At 50.4% G+C, this 22,499-nt stretch overlaps 1 protein-coding gene across 2 annotated transcripts; it reads right to left on the bottom strand.

Annotated features, from left to right (window-relative positions):
* Positions 1–164: 164 nt before the first annotated feature.
* Positions 165–21,741, bottom strand: GATA3 (GATA binding protein 3). Of its 2 annotated transcripts, none has more exons than XM_029078201.1 (5): positions 21,458–21,741; positions 18,948–19,484; positions 13,647–13,789; positions 9,186–9,311; positions 165–2,848 (listed from the first exon to the last, which is right to left on the bottom strand). In XM_029078201.1, exons 1-5 carry the CDS (start codon positions 21,696–21,698, stop codon positions 2,564–2,566), a joined length of 1,332 nt encoding a protein of 443 aa, XP_028934034.1. In that variant the 5' UTR covers positions 21,699–21,741; the 3' UTR covers positions 165–2,563. The 2 variants fall into 2 exon arrangements, with proteins under 2 accessions (XP_028934034.1, XP_028934033.1); XM_029078200.1 differs by having other exon boundaries at positions 13,647–13,792.
* Positions 21,742–22,499: the final 758 nt, after the last annotated feature.

A 22,499-nucleotide genomic window follows, 5' to 3' on the forward strand; every position in this document is an offset into this window, starting at 1 on the left:
CATCCACAAATATGAGTGAAGGAGGATGCCCAACATCTTGACTAGGGACCTTTTCTGACTGTTTCCCTGACCCCATCAGAGGGAGTCTTCTGCTACTCAAGTGCTTCCATAGGTTCAGGGAATAAATCGATGTGATGTGTTATTTCAAAAATGAGGCAAGACAGTTTTGAAATTAATTAGGGATACAGTTTACTCAGAAATATCGTAGCAATACATTGGTCAACAGCTCTTGATCTGGCTTTTTTTTTAATCTGGATTAAACCCTCTCTAGTATTGCTCTCTGATGTGCTTCATCGAAAACAGAAAAACTGAGAACGTAAGATAATATTCTAAAGAACAAACTTTCATCGCCACCATGAATTATAAAAAAGAACGCTTTGCATCACCTAAAAGCCTCAGCATGTTAACAAAATATACAGAATGATGAAATGACAGCTTTCTGAGGAAGGAATCAAGTCAAATGTGTTCATACAGCTAGATTATTTAAAAGTCAAAGTTGTTAGGGTGCTTGTTTTTTCCAAAGAATGTAAAGAATTTGAACTCTCTGTTCTTAAAGGTGAAAGGGCGTTAACTCAGATCTGCTCATGAAGAAAAACGGAGGAAAATCCTGAGACATTGTAACTTACAGCAAAACAAAAATCTCCCAAGTTTATTATGGCAAAAGGTGATTCTTTCCTTTGGTGCTTCAAAGTAATTGAAAAATAGCATTCTAAACTGTAGGTGATTCAATTAGGAGCCAGTAAGATCTCCATTTGCATCTCATTAATTCTCTACTCCTTTTTTATCTCAACATTTAGTTTTAGGTTTAAAATATTTGCTAAGAAAGCAGAGAGGCGATTAACATAGATTCAAAATGTGTTGTCATAGTTTGTTACACATCCTGTCAACAGAGTCAAAGGGAAATATACAGCGTTACAAAATGCTTGTTTCAATGTCTCGCAAACATTCCATTAAATCCTTCACTGTGGAGCTATTTGGAAATAGAAAAGCAAAACAGAAATGAAACCCAAGAGCTGGCCCAGGTCATGTATACCTTGAAAGTTACCACAAGGAATCCGTCCGCAGCAGGTCTGATCCTGTAGCCCTGAGGCAAGCAAAATTCCCATTTGGGATCTCCAGTGGGGGTTTTGCTGACCAAAGCATTCTCCAGGATGAGACAGGCAACTGCTCTGTTGCGTTGTGGGGCTCAGAGTTACCGGGTTGTCTCCCCTGCCCCAAAAGACAACATTTCCTGGGACAAATTCGACCTCCAAGAAGACACGTCCCTGACCCCGTCTGGCACCGCCTGGGGAACCTGGGTCGGGTCGAGCTCCGTTCGGTGATGGCCCCTTTACTTTGTTTCCTCGTTTACTTGGATCGCTACTAGCTCTTGGCCCCTCACCCAGATGAGGCGGCATGTTCGCTCTCCAATATCGAAGCTCTTCCCTTTCCTTTTCCACCGTCTGTTTACAGGCAGGGACAATTCACCCAGAACTCAGAGGGAGCTCAAAGATCAGCCAAGCTTCCCTCAGTGAGACGGGAGCCCCTGAAGTTGGGAATCTGGGACCAGGCCGCAGGAGGAGTGAGTGAAAAGACAGATGCTGCTGTACCCATGGAAGCTATTTAATAAATATCATTCAAAAAAAACAAAATGGAAAATAATCCCTCTAAAGCACAACCACCTTAGATCAACGGAACGTAATCTAGTTTATTCAACCAAAAAAAAAAAGAGAGAAAGAAAAAATATTAAAACAAAAAAGCAGTTCTTAACACTAGCAGTAAATAAATTTATACAACAATTTAGTCTGTATAATATGATGAAATAAATCTACATCTCTCTTATTTTGGTGCTTTGAATTATACATACAAACGACAATTACAGGGACTCGTTCACAATGGATATCGGCCTGGATTAGAATGACTGTCTGTAAATCCTAAATGGCAATACCTGCATGTCAACAGCGATCACCCGCAACTCAGAGTATTTCTTAAGCGGAGACCCCTCCGCCTTGAGTGAAAGATCTGCCTACACATCTTTTTTTTTTTTTTTTTTTTTACTTTTAAAATGCATCCGACGACTGTGGCCAGTGATGAGAGAAACACGATGGGCGGGCTGTCCATCCACGTGTTAGACCGAGTTTCTTCTTAACTCCGCATTCCTTTTCTCCCCACATGTTCCTGACATTTCTCGGTGTCCTTCATGCCTTTCTTACAGCTACCCAGATGCAATAAAGTCTTCCTCAAATGTACAGTATTTCTTACAATATAAGTTATATGCAATGTTCAGCTGTTTGTTTTTCACAGCACTAGAGACCCTGTTAAGTAGGGAATATGAGTTTGAATGGCTTATTCACAAATGGGATCCAGATTCAGTGGTTGCGAACATAAGACACCCCAGTGAGTTCCTCCGAAAAAGTGGCAAACATCACTTTTGCTTTCCGCCTTCAAATGACATATTTCCATCGATTTTAGGCTTCGTGATACTGCTCCTGCAAAAATGCAAGTATAAAGCGGGGGGTGGGGGTTAGGGGAGGGGGCGGGGGAGAATCTCACTTTTGAGACCGTTAGGCATTGAGCAGGGAGTCTAACCCATAGCAGTGACCATACTGGAGGGGTGATGCGGTCCAAAGGAGAGGCTGGACGGTGGGTGCATCGGTGTTGGGGTGCTCAGCATGTGGCTGGAGTGACTGAAAGGTGAAATGTGGCTGAGGGAAGACATGTGTCTGGAGAGGGCGGCTGGATTAAAGGAGCTGCTCTTGGGGTAGTCCTCCAGGCTGTCGTGCACCTTTTTGCACTTTTTGGATTTGCTAGACATTTTTCGGTTTCGGGTCTGGATGCCTTCCTTCTTCATAGTCAGGGGTCTGTTAATCTAAACAAAAATCCATTATTTTTTTTTTGCTTTCATGTCGGCTCCAAAGTGATGGAAGACTTGAACACAAAAACATCATTATCGTCATCGTCCTCCCACCCTCCCCGTCACCCTTTCCCCCTCCCCATCGCACTCCCCTTCGTCCTCCCCATCACCCTAACCGTCACCATCCCGCATTATCCAACCCATCATCCACCCTGCAAGTTCTGTGAGGGCAGGGATCGCGTCTACCAATTCTACTTTTTTTTAATGGTATTTCGTAAGCGCTTACTATGTGCCAGGCACCGTACTAAGTGCTGGGATAGATACAAGCTAATCAGACTGGACACCAGCCTTGTCCCAGATGGTGCTCCCAGTCTTAATCTCCATTTTACACATGAGGTAACTGAGGCACAGACATGTTAAGTGACTTGCCCAAGGTCACACAGCAAATAAGTTGGGGATCCAGGATTAGAACCCAGGTACTCCCAACTCTCAGGTCCATAATCTATCCATCAGGCCACTCTGCTTGTACTGTACTCTCCAAAGATCTTAGCACAACACTCTGCAAAAACCAAATATCATTGATCTCTCATCACCACCCCTGAATTGGGGATTCATTTTCCATGAACGCTTTTCTCCTAAGACTTTCAGAAATCCAAAGATGTTAGAGGTGGAAGCTGACCAAAATTCTGCCCTGTGACTTATACTATCAGGGTGCTTTCCTAGCAACTGGGGCAAATAGCAGACTATAATTTTGACTGCCAGTCAGAGGCAAAACTCCCCTTGAAGGACTTCAAAGGGTCAGGAATATGTCCTGTCACCCTTATGCCCTTAAAAAGGCAAGCCAGCCCAAACAGGAGTATCGTCTACAGAATGCTGGCTTTTCGACCTTGGGACTGAGGAGAGACTTATCTCAGTCTCGGTTCCACTCATCCTCTCTGGTCTTTTCAGAATGAGTGGGGAACTAGACTGTTCGCCCCACGCCGGGTTCATTTCCTGTGGGAAGTTACCTCAGCTCAAAGGTCATTTACTGCCATTTGTATCCCTAACCCTCATTAAGCACTTAGAATGTGCTGCAGTAGCACTAGGGTAAACATGGGAAAATCAGTTAACATCTATTTGGTATCTGGTCCCACTAAAGTTCCACCTCCCCCACGACATAAGAATCTATCGGTTCAATCCTGCTCAACCCAGTTCCCATTGGCCGAGCCACCCCCAATCCCTCCGGCCCTGATGATGGAAGAAAAGGTCATGGGCAATCTGGACTCTGAGGACTGAAGTCCCTAAAACTTCTTACATTCAAACCAGAGCCCAGGAGCAGAGCAAATAAAGTACAGCTTCTCATCACTGTCAGCAGGCCACTTGACTTCAGTTTCTGGGTTGAATTCAACCCAGTACATTTCCTCTGGACTGAACTCCCTTCTTATGGAAGAGAGCCTGACCTGGTGTCCAAAGGCAGAAAGGGGGATGCCGGGAGGAAATCCATCCGACGCCCAGTAACAGGGGAGCACCTATCCACATTAGGCCTATGAACCACTGACCGCCCTAACTTCTGAAGTAAAAACTTTCAAAATTAGCAAGAGGAGTAGCCGAAAGACAGATGCAAGCACTTGGTAGGGAAGCAGTGTGACCTAGTAGATCGAGCATGAGCCTGGGAGTCAGAAGGACCTGACTTCTAATCCTAGCTCTACCAGTGTCTGTTGTGTGACCTTGGAAAGTCACTTAACTTCTCTGGGCCTCAGTTACTTCATCTCCAAAACAGGGTGTAAGACTGTGAGCCCCATATTGGTCAGGGGCTACGTTCAAACTGATTAGCTTCTATCTACCCTAGTGCTTAGTACAGTGCCTGGCACATAGTAAGCGCTTAACAAATACCATTAAAAAATGGGTTCTAGAAGGTCCTGCTGGCCGGGGAAGAGAGGAGATAAGGATCTGGCCTGGGAGGCTGAGCAGAAGCTTGGGGTGGTCACCCTGGCAGGAAATACAGTATCCAACTCCCTTCCACCAGAGGGCTTGAACTAAAGACAAAGTAGGCCTTTGTAGATGACCAAATCTCTTTTCCCAGAGATCTAGATGGATAAATATCTAGATACACAATTACCCGGATATGTATAGATCTACACTTATATGGATATCTACCTGTTGACATCTAGATACTCAGTTCTCTATGCCTATCCAGATACCCAGATGCAACAATACATAGACAGCAATCTCTTCATCGCCAGATACCCAAAAACACCAATAGCTACCTACACCAATATTGAGATACACAAATAACGAGACACCAAGATAACTAGAAAGATACTCATGGCCCACATACAGAGATATCTAGATAGAAAGAACACAAACACAATGAAAATGATGACTGATAATTTTGGGGGTATGGTTATGTAAACAAACTATAGTCGGAGATCACCCATTTCATACAGATTCTGGCTGTGAACAGGAAGGAAACTGTTCCTGGCCAAAAGCTACAAACTCCAAGGATGCTTTCAGAATCAGTGGAAATTTGGGGGTTTCTAGTGCCCTAGATGCAAGGCAGTGAAGGCCCCTTAGGGGCTAAATTTTAATGTCCCTGCCCATGTATCTAAGAAAGAGTTTTTCATAAGATGGCAAATGAGAGTTTAACAGTGAATTGTAATAATAATAACTGTGGTATTTGTTAAGGGCTTACTATGTGCCAGGCACTATACTAAGCACAGGGGTGTATACAAGCAAATCGGGTTGGGCACAGTACCTGTCCCACATGGGGCTCACAGTCTCAATCCCCATTTTACAGATGAGGTCACTGAGGCACAGAAAAGTAAAGTGATTTGCCCAAGGTCACATGGCAGAGAAGTGGTGGATTAGATTAGGATTAGAACCAATGACCTTCTGACTGCTAGGCCCGGTCTCTATCCTCTACATCATGCTGCTTCTCCTAGGACAGTCAATCAGTGGCATTTACTGAGAAATTACTGTATGCAGAACCCTGGACTAAGCTCTTGAGAGAGAACAATTCAAAATATTTAGTAGACATGACCAGTGTCCTCAAAGAGCTAGTAGAATAGTCTACACAGGGCAAAGGCTCAATGAATATTATTAATCGATTGACTGGGTAATAATCTAGGATCGCTCTTCCTAAGGCAAGGCCCATTTTGCCCTCCCTATAGCTGCTTCTGCCAGGTTGCAGGGATTTGAGAAGGGTAAATAGAGATGGAAAAGCCCAATGGCCATTGAACCAGCCTAAAAACATCAACGCCCAAGGCCTCCCCTCCACTGTAATAATAAAAGCAATTGTACTATTTGGTTAAGCGCTTACTATTAGCCAAGCACTGTACTAAGCACTGGAGAAGATTCAAGATCCTCAGGTCCCATATGGGGCTCAGAGGCAAAGCAGGAGGGAGAACGGGTATTGAATCCCCATTTTGCAGATGAGGGAACTGAGGCACAGAGAAGCAAAGCGACTTACTCAAGGTCACGCAGCAGGCAAGTGGCGGAGCCAGGATTAGAACCCGGGTCCACTAACTCCCAGGCCTGTGCTCTTTCCACTAGGCCATACTCCTTCTCACTGGGCCATGCTACTTCTCAGTAGTGACACTTGTAGTAGTGCCTGGAGTGGGCTCTAATTCCCAGCCTGCCTCTGACAAACTGACTGCTGACCGGGATCTTTCAGAAAATCCAAGTGAAAACCTAAAGACTCCAACCTCATTACAGCCCAGCTTCCCCAGAGAGAAGGCCAAAACTGCTCTGCTTATTCACTGCACCGGTTCCTCATATTTAATAACCAACCCTCGGGGGACCAGGCCCATACATAGACGTATGTATTAGGCTCAGGGGAATAGGAGGTTCCCAGTCAGACAGGGCTTAGGAGATTGGTGAGAGAAACTCTCCAAGTGGGCAAGGAAGGTCAAACTGGACCAGTGTGGTGTAGGGGAGACAGCGTGGGCCTGCGAGTCAGAAGACCTGCGTTCTAATCCCAGATCTGCCGTTTCTCTGCTGTGTGACCTTGGGTAAGTTATTTCACTTCTCTGGGGCTCACTTACCTCACCCATAAAATGTGTGGGACTTGGACTGTGTCCAACTTGATTAGCTTGTATCTACCCCAGCACTGCCTGGCACACAGTAAGTGCTTCACAGATACCATAAAATAAAATAAATCAATCAATAAATAGATTCAGTAGAGTCGACTGAATTCTGTGTCTCGTTCCCAGGATCCTGGCCACTTGACCTACGTTCCGGCAGTTAGACGGAGGCCAGGTAGGATCTGGCATTCGTTTGAAACCGACTAGACCTCAAGGTTCCCTGTCAATCCATCCCACCCTGGGACGCCCCTCTGACAGATGAAAAAAAAACCGAGCCTGGGCCGCCCTGCTTCGGTTGCTGCTGCTGCTGCTGCTGCTGCTGCTGCTGCTGCTGCTACTGTGCCCCCAGGCAGTGGTCCAAAATTTCTCTGCACTTGGATGAAGACCAGAGAGCCTAATCCAGCACCACCCATGGGTCAAGCCACATCTCGCGGTCCACCCCGACTGCCCCACGAACCTAGGAGCAGCCCCTCTGCTGGCAAATCCTGAGCCAAATTATTCAACACTACCACAGGGAGTCTTGCCCAACTCCCTCCCCCTTCCACCCACTAGCTTTCACCTACCTCCCTCTCCTCTCTCTCCCGGCACTGAGTCACCTGGGACCACCCCCTAAAGGACTTGGTCCCTCCCTAACTCCCCCCACCCACACCCCCCACACTCAGCTGTCAACCGAGCTTATCAGTTCGGAAGATGACAGAGAAGTTACTCTAAACCTCAACCTCCTGAATCTTCCAGCTCTTGATCACAAATCTTTAGATCTCAAGCCCGGTGGGCGAGTGGGATCCTCTGAAGTGCCAGGCAGAGCTGCGGTTTGATCAGTTACTAGCACCTACCCTGTCCCGCTGGGCAAAGACAGGGTTGTGGGGGAAGGAACGAGGAACAGATGCACTGATAGGGAGAGTCCATATTTTTAGGGGACCCCAGGGTGGGGAGGGAGGGGCCGGAACTCGACTCGGTAAGGCATAGAGGAGCGGGGTCGGGGCCGATGGAGCCGAAGAGAGACTTTTGCCAACAACATGCTTAGGTTGTCCTGAGCCGGACTGAAAAACCTCCAAATTCCTCCCTTGACCCCAGAAACCCCAGAGTGCAGTGGACAGAGCAAGCTTGATCGAGAAGGTTCTAGTCCCAGCTCCAAAGGTGGGCTTGGCCAAGAGCTCCAGAGAAACGAAAAGTGCTCTGGAGGGGAAGGGCAAACAGCAATTCTGAGAGCCAAACCTTTTAAAAACCGAGATTTCCTTTAGGGTCAATATGAACTCAGCTCTCAGGGCCAGGTCAGGCCTGCTTTGAAGAAGGCCACTCACACAAAATGGCTGGGGAGGCCAGTAAGCAAAGAGGAGAGACTTGCCAAATGAAGAAAGCCAGAGAAAGAGGCCAGGAATACATCCAGCCGAACCCAAGGTGAAGAAGAAAAGCCTTATTGTACTATGCAGAATTATTATTGATGAGGGTTATTGCTCCAGTGCACCTGAGGAGGAGAAAGAGCTCAAGGCTCTGTTTTACTGGGTATGGATAATTTCAGATTGCCGCTCTCCTCGGGCTCTCTCTGCATGTGCAAGCTAGTTAAGACAGAGTTGTCAGATGAAATCTTCCCCGACATTACATTTCACGTCTCGAGGAGACGAGGGACCCGTTTAAAATTCACAGCACAGTTTGAGTAGGGGAGACACTTAGCCCCCGGTAACCAAATCAGTCCTCTTAGTCTCAGGAAATCAGTGTGCCACGCATGACAATTCTATTTACGCTTTCTCTCTCTCTCTCTCTCTCTCTCTCTCACACACACACACACACACACTCACTATTGCCATCATTTTTAGAAGGAAGGCAAAAGCAAGGAAACACCGAAATATAATTGCCAACTTCTTTTTGTTTTCCAATGGGAACATTTTTTTCTTGCAAAACCAGACCAGGCACACAAAGCATATCAGATTGCAACATTGCATGTTGTGTTTTCCAATGCATACTAAGTGGATAATATCTCTCTCTGTGAATAAACCCCTCCTGTCTTGGCACGTATATGGCAAAGCTATACTGTTACCAATCTTTATGGCCCTCTTTTTTTTCTTTTTTTAAGAAATGTTCCAAATTAGATCCTATTACCCCAATGATCATTTAACAAAAAATGACTTGAGGCCAGTCCTCTACCCCAAACTAGGGAGGCTCAATTTAAATGGGAAAAAGGAGGGCGTTGGTAAGGTGGGGGTGGGGGGAGGTGGGAGAGAGAGAGAGAGAGGCGTCGTGGCAAAGGCACCAGCCAAGGGGACAGTTTCGTGGAGGGTTCCAGTTACACTTACATTGTGCAGCTTGTAATAGAGTCCACAGGCGTTACAGACAGGATCTCCATTGGCATTTCTCCTCCACAGGGTAGTTGTGGTGGTTTGACAGTTTGCGCAGGACGTACCTGCTCTTCTGGCTGCGGACTGGCAGGGGGGTGGGGGGGTGGGGGAAAGAAATCAAACACGGATTAAATAGGTTTGCATTACCAACGGAGACAAACTAAAAAAAGAAATCTGTCAATGAAATCAAAACTAGCAGGCGGACCACATGAAAGTGACGAAGGTCCCCAAAATCTGCTTAGAAGAACAGAATCCCACAGCTTAAAAATATCTAGGTGCCAGTGACCTCAGAGCACTGATCGTTTTCTCCATTTAGTGGGGTCCGAGGGAGGTTCGGGGCAGGGAGGGGAGCCTGGGAGCTGGCAAGACCTCTCAGAGATACAGTCAGAATGGTGAGCAGAGAATTCAGGCTGGAGTTACGGTGGCGGGGAAGGCCCGGCTTTACCTTCCCGCCCCCTGAAACAGGATGGGAGAAAAACTTTTTGAGCTCCTGGAGAACAAAATCACCGAATTCTGTGATTTGAACTGCCCATACGGAGCCAAAGCAACTAGTTCCCATTTATTAAAAGACTTACGGAGTGGAACCAAACTGATTAAAGAAAGGAGAGCATGTGTACGCATCCACAGATGCGTGTGATTCTTCATTTTGTTTCTCACAAAAACCTGAGAGAGCTCTGGACAAAACCGGCTTTCTTACTTGTCAAAAATATCTCAACAACATTTGGACACCGTGGCTGAAAGTGGTCTCTTGGGCAGCCTAAACTTGCGAGCCTTCCCCCATGTGGGTGGAGTCTTCCTCTCTCCCTTTCAGTAACTTGAAGTTGGTGACAGAGACGGCAAGCCGAAGAAAATTTACTACCTGATACTGACCCTGGATCCCTGACCAACTCACCTGATCTCCCACAGCCCCTCAGGCTTGGGTGTTTCAACACATTCTGTGTGAAAAATCACTCAGTCTACTATTTGAGTTTAGTGGCCGGGGAGGTCGTAGGGCAATAGGAGCAGGGGAGCAGGGTCTTTCCACCATTTCCGTGCTCGGGACACTGCTTTAATGGGACTTAAAAAGAACGATTTCTTTTCATCTTGTTCTGACTTGCATGTTTTCATTTTATTTTTCAAATAAAGCAAAAATAAACAGGAAACTACACCAAAAAAACCCACTCTGGGCAAAAATAAATATTTTCAACACTGATAACAAAGGAAACAAAACAGGGGGGAAAATGTTGGAATTTTCAACTAATTATTTAGCTCCATTTGAGGCAAAGAAGGGAAATTTTAACACACACAGATAGCAAACAACCCTTCATAAAGTGGACCAGCTCTCGGGGTCAGAGAAGAAAAAGCAGGCAAGGACCAAAAAGTCAAAGTCAATTATCCCTTGATTGTGTCAAGGAAATTTTAATCTAGTTATGGAAACCTGGAAGAGAAACTAGAGAGACCCAGACATGCTTTCCTGTCCGTATGGTATCAGGAGAAAAGTCTGGGGTACCACCTGGTCTAAAAGAAACTGGAGAAATCGGAAACTATTTGACCTAGAAATTTTCCAGTTTTATTTACTGGAGCAGAACCTTATTCCCGATACAAAACAAAACAAAAAATACCCTTTTCAGACTATCACATCATCTATCCAATCCTAGCTGACTGTGGCAGGCTCTAAATATCGGAGGCGCACAATTTTAGGAATGCAAGTTTTCAACTCTAGAGATCGAGGAAGTGGAAATTAAAACACAGTCCAAAGGCTAATTCTTTGCTCTAAGGCATAAGGCAGGTAACTCCACAGGCCCTTAAATCCTTATGGGGTTTTATATCAGCATATACTACCGATAGATGGGTTTTACATAAGGATATATCTATAGATCTATAGATATAAGCTATCAATTCACCGTGGACACGCTCAAAACCAAGTAATCAAATTTATGCCCTTTGATCTCTAAAGAGAAAAGGTATTAAAAATTCCAAGATGATATTCTCAATGATACAGCATTTATAGTAACATGCTACTCATTAACCCTGTTTTGTAAAATCACCTTAAAGGGTAGCATTTCTCTTTTAAATCAGCCCACCTCGGCACAGTTTTGAATACACGGTATGAATGACTAGTGGCAGCTAACAGACTCTGGTTCGCTTTCTTCTCCTTTTCAGTATATTGATAATGGTGGGAATTCAGTATAAATAAACTGTAAAAATTCCTCTAGTATATTGATAATGGTGGGAAGGCAAATGAACACAGAAAACCGAGAAAAGCCCTCCCACTCCTATAAACTCGGCAAGGTAATCGCCGTGTCCAGTCTGCCAAGACTACACAAAGCATGCTCATATTTTTGAGCGGCTGTGCTGCTGACTCGCTGTCAGAAATCCTTACAAAATTCTGGGGCCGTAGAAAAAACTATCTAAGGATCTTCCTTTCAGTAATGACGTCTGCTTCCTGAATTAGTTTATTCAATGGCAGATATGCATCTTACAGAAGATCTGCATTTTGTGCTGCAGTACATTTCTGAAAATCTTCAATGATTTAAAAATAAAAATAGGAAACCGGATGGGGAGAATTAGAGGAGGCAGGAGAAAATAAATAAATAAATAAGTCAGATGTCCAGGAGTTAAAGTAGGGTCGGAGAGGGGAGATGAGAAAAATTCAGAAGGAGCTTCTGGGTTGTCGAGTTATAATTGTCGAGGTACTTTACTTGCAAGTTTCTTCCCAAATAATAATTTAAAAAGGAATGAGAGATTAAAATGTGAGAGTAGCCATTCGGCTCTGTAGTGAAAATCAGTTACTACTCAGCACCTTAGTGCTTTCTTCAGGAAAGTAAGCACAGACAAAATGATATAAAATATACTTAGGGCCTTTCAGTGGAATCTGCGTAGACAAGCCAACAGGGAAAATATCATGTTGACCCAAGCACAACAGACTGCATTTCCAAGAGCGGCACCGTTTTCTTTTTTCATTTTGAGGGTATAGTCCTAAGTATATTTTTAGGACATGAGTTTTTACCAGGGCCAGGTTTTGAGTGATTCAGAACATTCTTTTGTGGTGCGATCACATTAATTTTGTGCGAACACCTCCAGCTGTTTTTTTCAAATGCTTCTTGTTCTGATACGTTCAAACATCTTAATGTTTGGGTTGGGGAAGCAGAGCTGTTGTTTATGAGTTATCTCCAGTGCTCAGATATCCGGCAGCTTTTTCCTAGGAAGTTAGCTTTGCACATAAGAGAAAGAAAAAAATACAAAACTGTATTTGGAGAAGTAGAGGGTTGGGGGCACAGGCTTTGAGGAGTTGGAGACAGGGCGGGGGTGGGGAGAGAGGAATGGAGAGAAGGAAGCAAAGAGACCGAAAGCTGCCAAAACATCAAAAATTGACATCTCGCTGGTATTCCCATCCCTAGATTTTTTTTTTCCTTTTTCTGGTGAGGATGTGAAAGGTGTGGGATTTTTTTAGTAGCGGGGTGCACTAGGAAACTTTTTGAAGTAGAACACTGATGTGGAGTTTCAGGCCCATCAACTTAGGGACATGAACCCATCCACTGCACTGACTCTTTTCCACTTGAGACGCTGCACTTCTCTCTCAATGTCCGCGTCACAGGTAGCATTTCGATTCCTCACCCTGCCTACATGTCTGAAATGTGTAAGATGGGTTGCGGAGGACAGTTTCATTTTTCGACTAGCCTTTCCTTCGCTGCCCTGCTCATCCTGGCCTGCAGCTACTGGTCTTCAGTCAAGGTAACTTTGCCAACATCTCACGTGCCTTTCTTAAAAATTATCATTGGGTCAAAAACAAAAGCAAATTGTTGGTGTCTTGAAAAGAAATTCAAGCAGGCAAGGTGCTAAGATTCTCTGCTCTTCCTCCTCCTTCCCTACTACTCTAAAATCGAAGTAGCCCCACAGAATGCCCTGTCAGAAGCAGGACTGGACTCAGACCTCTGCCTAAGAAGAATCCCTAATTTCTATTCCTGGGAAGAAAGGGAAAGTTCTTTTAATGCTTTATGTCATCTAGCTAATAGGTTATCCCTCACCAATTCAAAAATCAGTTATCTTAAACTCTGATGATTTTTGAATCACGCTCATTTTAACGAAATGCAGATAGACGATTCGTTAACCTGTCGGGCACATTCCTAATAAGAGTGTTATGGAGATTGAGAAAGAAAAAAGGCGTCAGAAGTTCCTTTCCTATACAACCTACTTTAAAAAAAAATAAAAACCTTTCCCTGTGCAGGCTGACATGATTTTGGACTGTCCTGCCAATTTCCTGCAGAAAGCTCTCCTTCCTGAAGAGAGGAAATTAAAAACACAGAAAGGTTAGTGTTGGATCAGCGCTTTCTGGGGAGGAGGAGGAGGAGGAGGAGGAGGAGGTGGTGAAAGAGAAGGAGGAGAAGGAGGAGGTGGGGGAGGAGGAGGAAGAGGAAGAGGAAGAGGAAGAAGACTTACCAGCCTTCGCTTGGGCTTAATGAGGGGTCGATTCTGTCCATTCATTTTGTGGTAGAGCCCACAGGCATTACAAAGGTAGTGACCGGTTCCGTCTCTCCTCCACAGTGGGGTTGAGGTTGCCCCACAGTTTACACACTCCCTGCCTTCTGGAAACAAGATCACACATAAGTCACTTATGGAAAAGACACAGGGACGCAAGGAAGGGACAGGCAGCGAATACGGCAGTGGGGAGAGAGATGAGGGATCTTGTTTTTTCTTCCTCCCATTCTGGGAATTTCTTTTCCGCCTCAACTTTTCCAGGGCCCTTTGCTTAAAAAGATTAATTCTCTGCCCTTTCACAATGTCTTTCTCCCTCATCCCTGCCTTCCCAAAAAGCCACCTAGAGTTAAATAACAATCCAACCCTGTCTTTTGCCAGGTGCCTTGGGCAGAGGGAATGGAGTGGAACGAGCTGCCAGTGAGAGACAGAGATTTCTCTTGGGGTCACTTTAGCAAAAGTTACCATGCTGCCATTTCCCTCTGGGCACTGGGCAATGCTTCAGCAATGTGCTCCAATCGGACTGAGAGAAGGGAAAGGAAAAATAGGAATGTCCCTCCACGGTGCCCTCATCCTCCTCAGTTTTCCACCTGGGATTTAGCCTGATACAGATAAGAGTTTGACAATCCAGAGCCACAGCGATAGGTGCAAAGTTACAAGACGGATAAACAGATGGACAGATCGATGGAGAACGTCACAGTGAATGTTCCAGTCTACTCTGGCCCCACCAGCAACACAGTCAAGGGACTGACATTGATTGATCGATTGATTGATCGATCACCGGCCACGCTCAGGCTCTCAGTCAACCCATTCCCCTGAGGAAATAGGTACAGAGAGGGCCGTTGTTTCCCCCAGGGCAGCACAGGGCGGTTTCAGAAAGCAGCGACTTTCCGGGGGCTGGTCGGGTCGGGTCGAGGAGAAGAGGAGGTGAAGCAGGAAGGGAAGGGTGAGAAAAGGAAAAAAGGCAAAAGGGGAGTGAGGGGCAAGAGGGCGGAGACCTCAGAAGACTACCTGGTGGGGAAGAAAGGTAGGGGCAGAGGCGGGGTAGGGGACTACTGCGCAGCTTGGGTCCGGTCCCGGGGATGGGTGGACACCCCCAACCCAGGGAACCGGGCTCTGGGAGCTCATGTGTGGGGAGGGAGGGGCAATCCCTCCAAGTGGCATTTGGGGTGGAGGAAGTGGGGGAGTTTGCTGACTGATTTCTCTCCTCCTGAGACGGAAAGGGTGGTGTTGATAAAAGTGACCTTTTTAAAGGGAAAAAAAGAAAAAGCGCGGCATTTGCTGTCCCTGCTGCGGCACTGGCCCCCTCCCCCAACCCTCGTCCTGCTGAACCCCAGCCACCCCCCACTTCCCTCAGGCTCAGGCCAGCAAGGCTGGGAGGATGGCGGGGGGAGTGGGGTGGGGAGGGGGTCTGACTTTCTCCAACTCCTAAAACCCATTCAGGGCAAGAACCAGGGGAGGGGGCAAACAATGGGCAGAAGGGGCCTAAAAAGCTTGAATCTTCAAAAGGGGAGGAAGTGATCCCTCTCCCCACACTCCTTCTCCGCTCCCCCAAACCTCATAGTGAGTCTCGTTCAGTACAAACTTGCAGAGTTCAAGGATCCCTGAACCCCAATCTCGGGTCTAGACCAGGGGCAAGGGGACCAGGGACCCCATCTTTGGAGGGAGGTGAAGAAAGACTGATTGAGGATCTGGAGGCAGCAGGGGTGGTGTTCAAGTGCCTGTTGTTGATGTGTGGTTTGTGTTTGTGTGTCTTTTTTCATCTCCAAAGGGCTCAGGATGGCACTGAGAGGATGTGCTTTGAGGTGCGAGAAATGTCTTTCATTTTGGGTCATAAAACTGAAGGAAGTAGGAAAATGGGTATACATGAAGAGGAAGCCGGGGAGGAGGAGGAAGGAGAGGGAGAGAAGGAGGAGGGAGAGGGAGAGAAGGAGGAGGAAGAGGAGGAGGAGAAGAAGAAGAGGAAGAAGAGGGAGAAGAGGGAGAAGAGGAAGACAAAGGAGAAGAAGAGGGAGAGGAGGGGGAAGGGGGGAATGGGAGCTGCCCCTTGATTTTATTATATGCCAATGAGCCAGGCACCAGGACCCCGCAGGGCACCCAGGCAGTCCGACCGGCTTTAGAGTTTTGATTTTCTCTTTCCTCCGTTTCTAGCACAGGCTATTTCCCTCTATTCTCTCTCCCTTCCCTCTCTTTCCCCTTCCCCAGCCCATTTGGACCAGAGGTTTGGAGCTGACCAAGCCAAGATGGAGCCATCTTGGAGTGGGGAGGTCACCCCTTCCTTTGCTGCCCATGTTGGGGGCTCAGGGACAAGGGGAGGGAAGGAGGGAGGATCAGGGGAGTGGGGGGGGGGGGGTGTCCCTCTCATCTGCTGAGGTTGGGGAGGGGAAAAGGGGAGGGTTTCCTTTTTAGGGGGAAATGCGGAAGGGTAAAATAGATGAGACCCACGGGTTACCTTTCAGGGGGCTTTGTCTCCCCCACCCGCTTCCTAATCCTCAGATCTTGGCAGGGGAAAGGGGAGTCTGTGGCTTCTGCAAGCGGCCAGTTTCCCTGCAGGGGTTTTGTCCTGAGACAGTGTGTGTGTGTGTGTGTGTGTGTGTGTGTGTGTGTGTGTGTGTGTGTGTGTTGGGTGAGCATTCACACTGACACCTCCCTCTGGGTGAGGAGAACCACAAGCGATGAGGCCTTTGACATTCAACAGCCAGTTTCAGACAGAACTTGCTCAAGTTGCTGCTCTGAGCTCTGGGGACCATCCTCCCGGCACCAGAGCCGGCCAGGAAAATCGAGGGGGAGGAAGAGGGGGCAATGGGGGGAAAGAGGGTGTCAGAGAATGCGGGCACATACACCCGGCTCTGAAGTGACCCCCTTCAAAATGGCTCTGCCTTTTGTTTGCAAAGGTGTATTCGACTACGCCAGCTCAGGCGATAAAAAAGCCACCCGCGCCCTAACCACAAACTTCAACCGTTTCTCCAAAACGCTGCAACCCTCCCTTCTCCTCCAGCAATTGTCGCCTTTGAGAAGGAAAACACACACACAAACGCACATACACACAGACGCAACGAACAGAGCCCCCCCTCACCTCCCATGAAGATCCCACTGTTTCCTCCCTACCCACGCGTGCAAGCAAGCTTGCACACACCCGCACACACACTCAGACATGCATCGTCCTCTGAAACTTCCCACTAGCTGCCCTCCACCCCTTTCTTACACACATTCTCGTCATCCAGGTGTTTTGGCCCTCGATTTTTGTTAGTTTTTCGGAAGGGCGAAACCAGGTTAAAATCATTCAGAAAGGCTGGGGGGTTGGGGGGGGGTGTACATGAGGTGACCCAGGTTTGGGTTTGCACGAACCGCAGCTCTCTTTTCTAGAGTGGCAATGTCGTTCGAAGCAAAAAAAAAAAAGGGGGGAGAGCGAAAGTCGCCAAATGGAGACGCCAACACAGTACGCAGGGGTGGAAAAAGGCGAAAGAGGGAGGAGAAAGGGGGGAGGGAAATTGGGAAGTTGGGAAAAGACCCCTCTTCCCCTGACGCCTATATGCATACGCGCGCTCACACACACAGAGTGAAGAAGGTGCTGTTACCCTGAGCACCCCCTCCCGCTACCATGAGCATCCCCAGTTGGAAAAGTCTCAATCCCAGACCCCGTGCCAAGGCAGGGGGCTCCCACACATAGGGTCCTCCCGACTCAATCCCAGCCCCCAAACAGGCTCTTCCCACTCGAGGCTCTGCCTTCCCGGGACTCCCTGAGCCGCCCCCCACCCCACCTTCTCAATCACACAGCAGACCCTCTCTTTCTCTCTCTCTCTCTCTCTCTCTCTCTCTCCTCTCTTTCTTTTGCTTTTTGTTTGACTCCCTCCCTCCCTCCCGTCTACTTTCATGTATTGAACATGCAGGTCTGAGTTTTTTGTCAGCCTAACCGCATCCGGACTCTATTAAAGTTCCTGGCGTGGGATAAACAATGCAACTGTCGCGTGCAGCAGTCTGAAAATAATTGGATTAGCTAAAACATATCAACTAAATAGAGACAGTCCTGTTCAGACAGTCGGAGTAAATGTCACCCTGGAAAAAAAAAAAAACCCTGAAAACTGATCTCATGCTCGCCGATCTCCCAAGCCCCGACCTCCGCCGGAAAAAAAAAAAAAAAGTGGGCTTCGGAAACTGTGCTCATCACATACACACACACGCGCGCGCGCACATACATGCACAAACATGCACACGTGTATACGCGTACAAACACATGTACGCGGCAGTCGGATTTGTCTCTTTCTCTCTGAAAAAGTGCCGGCAAGATCGCTGACCCAGCCGATTCACTGTGGGCTAGGAATCGTTCTTTCCTGCACGCGCTCACACGCACACACGCACACACACACACACACACGAATCCCCACGTCCCTCATCGGGACCCAGGCCACGGGATCCGAGGGCACCGTGGGGGGGAGCGGGGAAGAGGGAAAGGATGGATAGGATGGGAGATTTTGCCCAAGAATTTGTCGGGGTAGGGGTCGTTAGCAAAAATCCGAGTCGGACCCCGAAGCCGTTTTTTGGTTTGGTTGAGGCCACCGGTAAAATAAATTCTCCGAGGATTTCCGGATCGGGGAGAGATAAGGAAGGGAGGTTGGGGGGGGGGGGGAGGGGGGGAGAGAGAACGAGAGAGAGAAAGAGAGAGACCGTAACACCTGAATAGGCTCCCTGGCCCTAGAGAGGCTTCGCCGCTCTCCCACTGCCGGGCTGAAATAGACGCAGCCTGAGAAGGGAACGGGGCCCAAAGCGAAATTAGCAGATCGATCTGGCGTTTGATTTCCAATCGAGCTTCGGCTCTGCCTCCCCGCTGCTCGCCTGGGCCCGGTCCCTCTGCCCCCTTCCCTCCGGGGGTCCCGGACCGCAAGGCCCAGGCCCTCCCTCCACTCTGGTCCGGTCCCTTCGTCCAGGGTGGCAAGGACCGGCCGTGGGCATCACCTGGCCGGGCCGGGTGGGCCTCCAGGGACCCGGGGCCCGCGGCTGGGGGGCGGGGGGCTCCGTCGGCCGGTTTGCTTTACCTTTCTAACGTCAGAGCTTAAGTAGGTGAGCGCCTCCCTCAAATGCCCGCTGTTGGGGCGGCGCCCCGAGAGGGCCGGGAGGAGGTGCCGGGGGGCTTGGGGTGGGGAGCCGGGGAAGGGAGACCCCCCTCCCCCTCCTCCTTTGGCCCGTCCTCTCCCGCCGGCCTGGGTCCTGCGGGTCCCCGGCCGGAGGGGGCGGAGGGGCTGCGGGGGGCGCGGCGGGTAACCCTACCTGTGCTGGACCTCGCCTTCGGCCTCGACTTGCATCCGAAGCCCGTGGGCGAGCCGCCGAGCAGGCTACTGGGGGGGAAGAGTCCGGAGCCGTATTCGGGGACGTAGGAGGGGTAGGTGGTGATGGGGTGGTGGGCGGCGGCCGAGCCGGCCCCGAGCGACCCCATGCCGCCCCGGGGATGGGCCGTCTCCAGCTTCATGCTGTCGGGCAGCGTCACCTGGTACTTGATGGCCTCCTTCTCCTCGGGCCGGGCCGAGCCCGCCGAGCCCGGCGTGGTCAGCGACGGGTCCGGGGAGACGTCCTTGGGCGGGGTGGGCGGGAAGGTGAAGAGGTGCGGGCTGGAGTGGCCGGCCGACAGCGAGGAGGACGAGGCCGGCGGGTAGACGGAGAGGGGTCCCGGGGAGCCGTGGTGGATGGAGGTCTTGGAGAAAGGGCTCAGGTTCCAGGGCGAAGCGCTGTGGTGGCCGCCCAGGGCCTTGCTGCCGTCGAGCCAGGGCAGGGATCCGTGCAGCAGCGGCGGGCGACATACCTGGCTGCCTGCGGGGCGGAGGACAGGGGCGATGCGGAGGGGCGATGCGGGCAGCGCGGGGCTGCGCGGAGGACCGTCCCTCTCCCCACTTTAGGCCCGGGGTCGGCCCGGACCCGGGCCTCCCAACCTCCCCGCGCCCCGCTTCCCACCGCCTGGCCGTCGACGAGACTGGAATTGACTTACATACACACACACACAAACACACACGCATACACACACAAACACACACTGCCTTCGAGCCGTATCTGCTCAGAGGACACAGGGTTTGGGCAATGGGACTGGGGCGAGCGGAAGAGACTGGGCCTTGGCCGGCCACGGTGATTTGCACGTAATTCGCGCCGAGCTGGGACAGGACTGGACTTCGATCCGGATAACTCAGCCTTCCTCGCCCCCCTGGACCAGGCCCGGGTGGCTCGTGGCACGGGAGGCCTCGGCGGAGATGGCCACGGAGCGACACTCGATCGATAAACCCGGGATCTTTATTGGGACCTTTCGAGTCCACGTACTGGGGTCGGGTAACCAGCTGGCCTCTCGGCCCTCTGCCTACCCCGGAAAGAAAAAAAAAAATCAACCCATCCCCTGCATCCCTCCATCGGGGGAAGCATCTTCGAGTCGCCGGCCTCTCGACTCGAGAGCACAATACTGAAACCAAAATTTTGACGAGAGGAAGAGGAAGGGACGGGGAACGCGGGAAGGAGGGCGGGGGGGGGGGGGGGGGGAGAGAGAGAGCTCTGCGAACATGAAGGGTCAAGACTCACTCTTATCCAGGAAGTCGTATAGTAAATAATATTAAGTCTGCATCGACCGCATTTCCACTTAACGGCTGATAGGCATTGAACAGGGGCAGAGAGCGAGCCGCCCGCAGGAACAAACGTTTTAAAACCTTGGTGACAGCAGAGCGGTGAAGCCGGGCGTCTGAGGAGCTCTGTCAACACGCAGAGACGGGGGTCTCGGGCTGCCTGTCTGACTGGCCGTCTGGCTGGCTGGCCGGCTGGCTGTGGATCTCTCTCTTTCTCTTTCTCTCTCTCTCTCTGTCCTGTCCAAGCGGGACCCAGACCCTCACTTTTTCCTGGTTGACTCTGGCTCCCCTTTTTTCCTTCAACCTCCACCTCGCATACGCCTTCAGAGTTTGTCTGCGGGTCAGGTTTTTCCTCTATTTCAGGTCCCTCCTGCGACTTCTCCGACGGTTTTCCTTTACCTATTTTTCAGGTCCACTTCTTCTGACTTCTCCCATGGGGAGGCACTATAAAGCCACCGGCCTCTCCCCTTTCCCATGAAAAGAAAAGCCACTCCAGCCTATGGGCCGGACCCAGCGACGGCCCGCTCGGTTAGGCCGAGAAGTGCGGTGGGAAGCTGCGGGCCGAGCTAGGCGGCGGGGGAAGCTATTCCCCTCTGGGGTGAAAGAGGAAGGCCCGGGCAGGCGGGCAGACGAGGAGGGGGCGAGGCCGGGTGCTGGGCGTTTTCACCTGGCTGGCCCAAGGCAGAGAAGCCGCCCCCCCGACACCGGGAAGGGAATCGGGGGACGCACAGGCGGTCAAACTCCTGGACCGGCCGCCCCCCCCCCCCCACGAACAACATACATCACAAACACACACACACACATACACAAGTCTCCAGGCGGCCTGGACCCACCGTCTGGGGTCGAAGACTCGAGGACCTCTGGGCTTTGCCCCGATTAGGGATCCGAGGCCGCCGAAGGGGGACGGGGGGGGGGGGACGCCCCTGCCTGTCCGCCCCCTCCCCATCCCCAGAGGGTCCCTGCCCGGGCTGCAGGAGACCAGCCGGCTCCATCTCCTCGGGAGGCTGCCGGGGTGCCCCCGGGTGAGTGCGTCTGTGCGGGTGTGTGCGGGTCTCTCTCCTCTCTGGTTGAAAAGCCACCGTTGCTCAAAACGACGAAGACACTGCGGGTCCAGCCCCCCTCCCCAGCCCCACGGCCACCCCAGCCTCCGCGCGGCCTCGGCGCATCCTCCGCGGGACTCACCGTGGTGGGCCGGGGGGTACCGCTGCACGGCCGTCCGCACGGAGCTCCCGTAGTAGGGCGGGACGTGGTTGCCCTGGCCGTCGATGTTAAAAAGTACATCCACCTCTTCGGGCAGAGGGTACTGCGAGGGGTCCATGTAGGAGTGGCCGAGCCCCGGGTGGTGCGTGTCCGGATGCTGGCCGTTGAGCACGGCCGGGTGGTGGTGGCTGACCCAGCGGGGCTGCTCCGCGCTGACCTCCATGCCGGCCCGGCCGCTCCGCGTCCCCCCCGGGGTCGCGGCCGAACGGGGAGCCTCGGGCCGGGGCCGGGGGGCGGGGGGCCGGGGACCCGGGACCCGGGGGCCGGGGACGGAGGGGACGGGGGACCAGGGGAGGATCTTGCCCTCGGACAGATGGTTCGAAGGAGAGGAGGAAAGGGGAAAGAACAGAGTCCCAGCGGTTTGGAGGGAAAGGAAAGGGAGGGCGACTTTTTAAATTATTGTTAATAATTTTAAATAATAAGAAGAATAGGGATAGAAACGACGGGGATGACGACAACTGGTCTAAATCGAGAATCCCCAAGCAGTCTTTACGGCTCTTGCGGGTCTGTTTCTCCACGGGTCACCTGTAATGCAAAGAGGAGGGAGACGCGGGTAAGCACTTCAGCACTCTAACACCTGAGTTTTATGGACTCCTACACCCCTACAGACGGGGACACACAGGCACTCATGCGTCTTCATACAGGGTCACCTATAGCCCGTCGAGTAGGGCACGCACACACACACACACACACACACACACACACATACACTCAATCCAGAACACTAGCTCAATATATCAGACGTGACTCTCCCCCTTTCCCCCTACCCTACTTCTCCTCTAGATTCCTGTCTCCCAAGGGAAGAAAAGAAGACAGACGCCGACATATATACTCCAGCTAAACAGCCTAATCTAGTCAACTGCCACAGCGGGCCCGGTAATCTTCGAACCCAAAGAAATCCACTCCGAGCGAGATCCCCTTCCCCCCTCACATCCTCTAATGGAAAAGAATTAAAAACCCTTCC

This window comes from Ornithorhynchus anatinus, chromosome 13 (assembly GCF_004115215.2).
Source record: "Ornithorhynchus anatinus isolate Pmale09 chromosome 13, mOrnAna1.pri.v4, whole genome shotgun sequence".
NCBI lineage: Eukaryota > Metazoa > Chordata > Mammalia > Monotremata > Ornithorhynchidae > Ornithorhynchus > Ornithorhynchus anatinus.

Bases quoted from the DNA above. Each gene is read 5' to 3' on its own strand.
- GATA3 (XM_029078200.1), bottom strand. From the start codon at position 21,698: ATGGAGGTCAGCGCGGAGCAGCCCCGCTGGGTCAGCCACCACCACCCG. The intron at 9,312-13,646 runs GTAAGTCTTCTT...CCCCCCTGCCAG, and splicing joins TTAAGCCCAAGCGAAGGCTG to TCCGCAGCCAGAAGAGCAGG. The intron at 2,849-9,185 runs GTAAGTGTAACT...ATTTTTGTTTAG, and splicing joins TCTATTACAAGCTGCACAAT to ATTAACAGACCCCTGACTAT.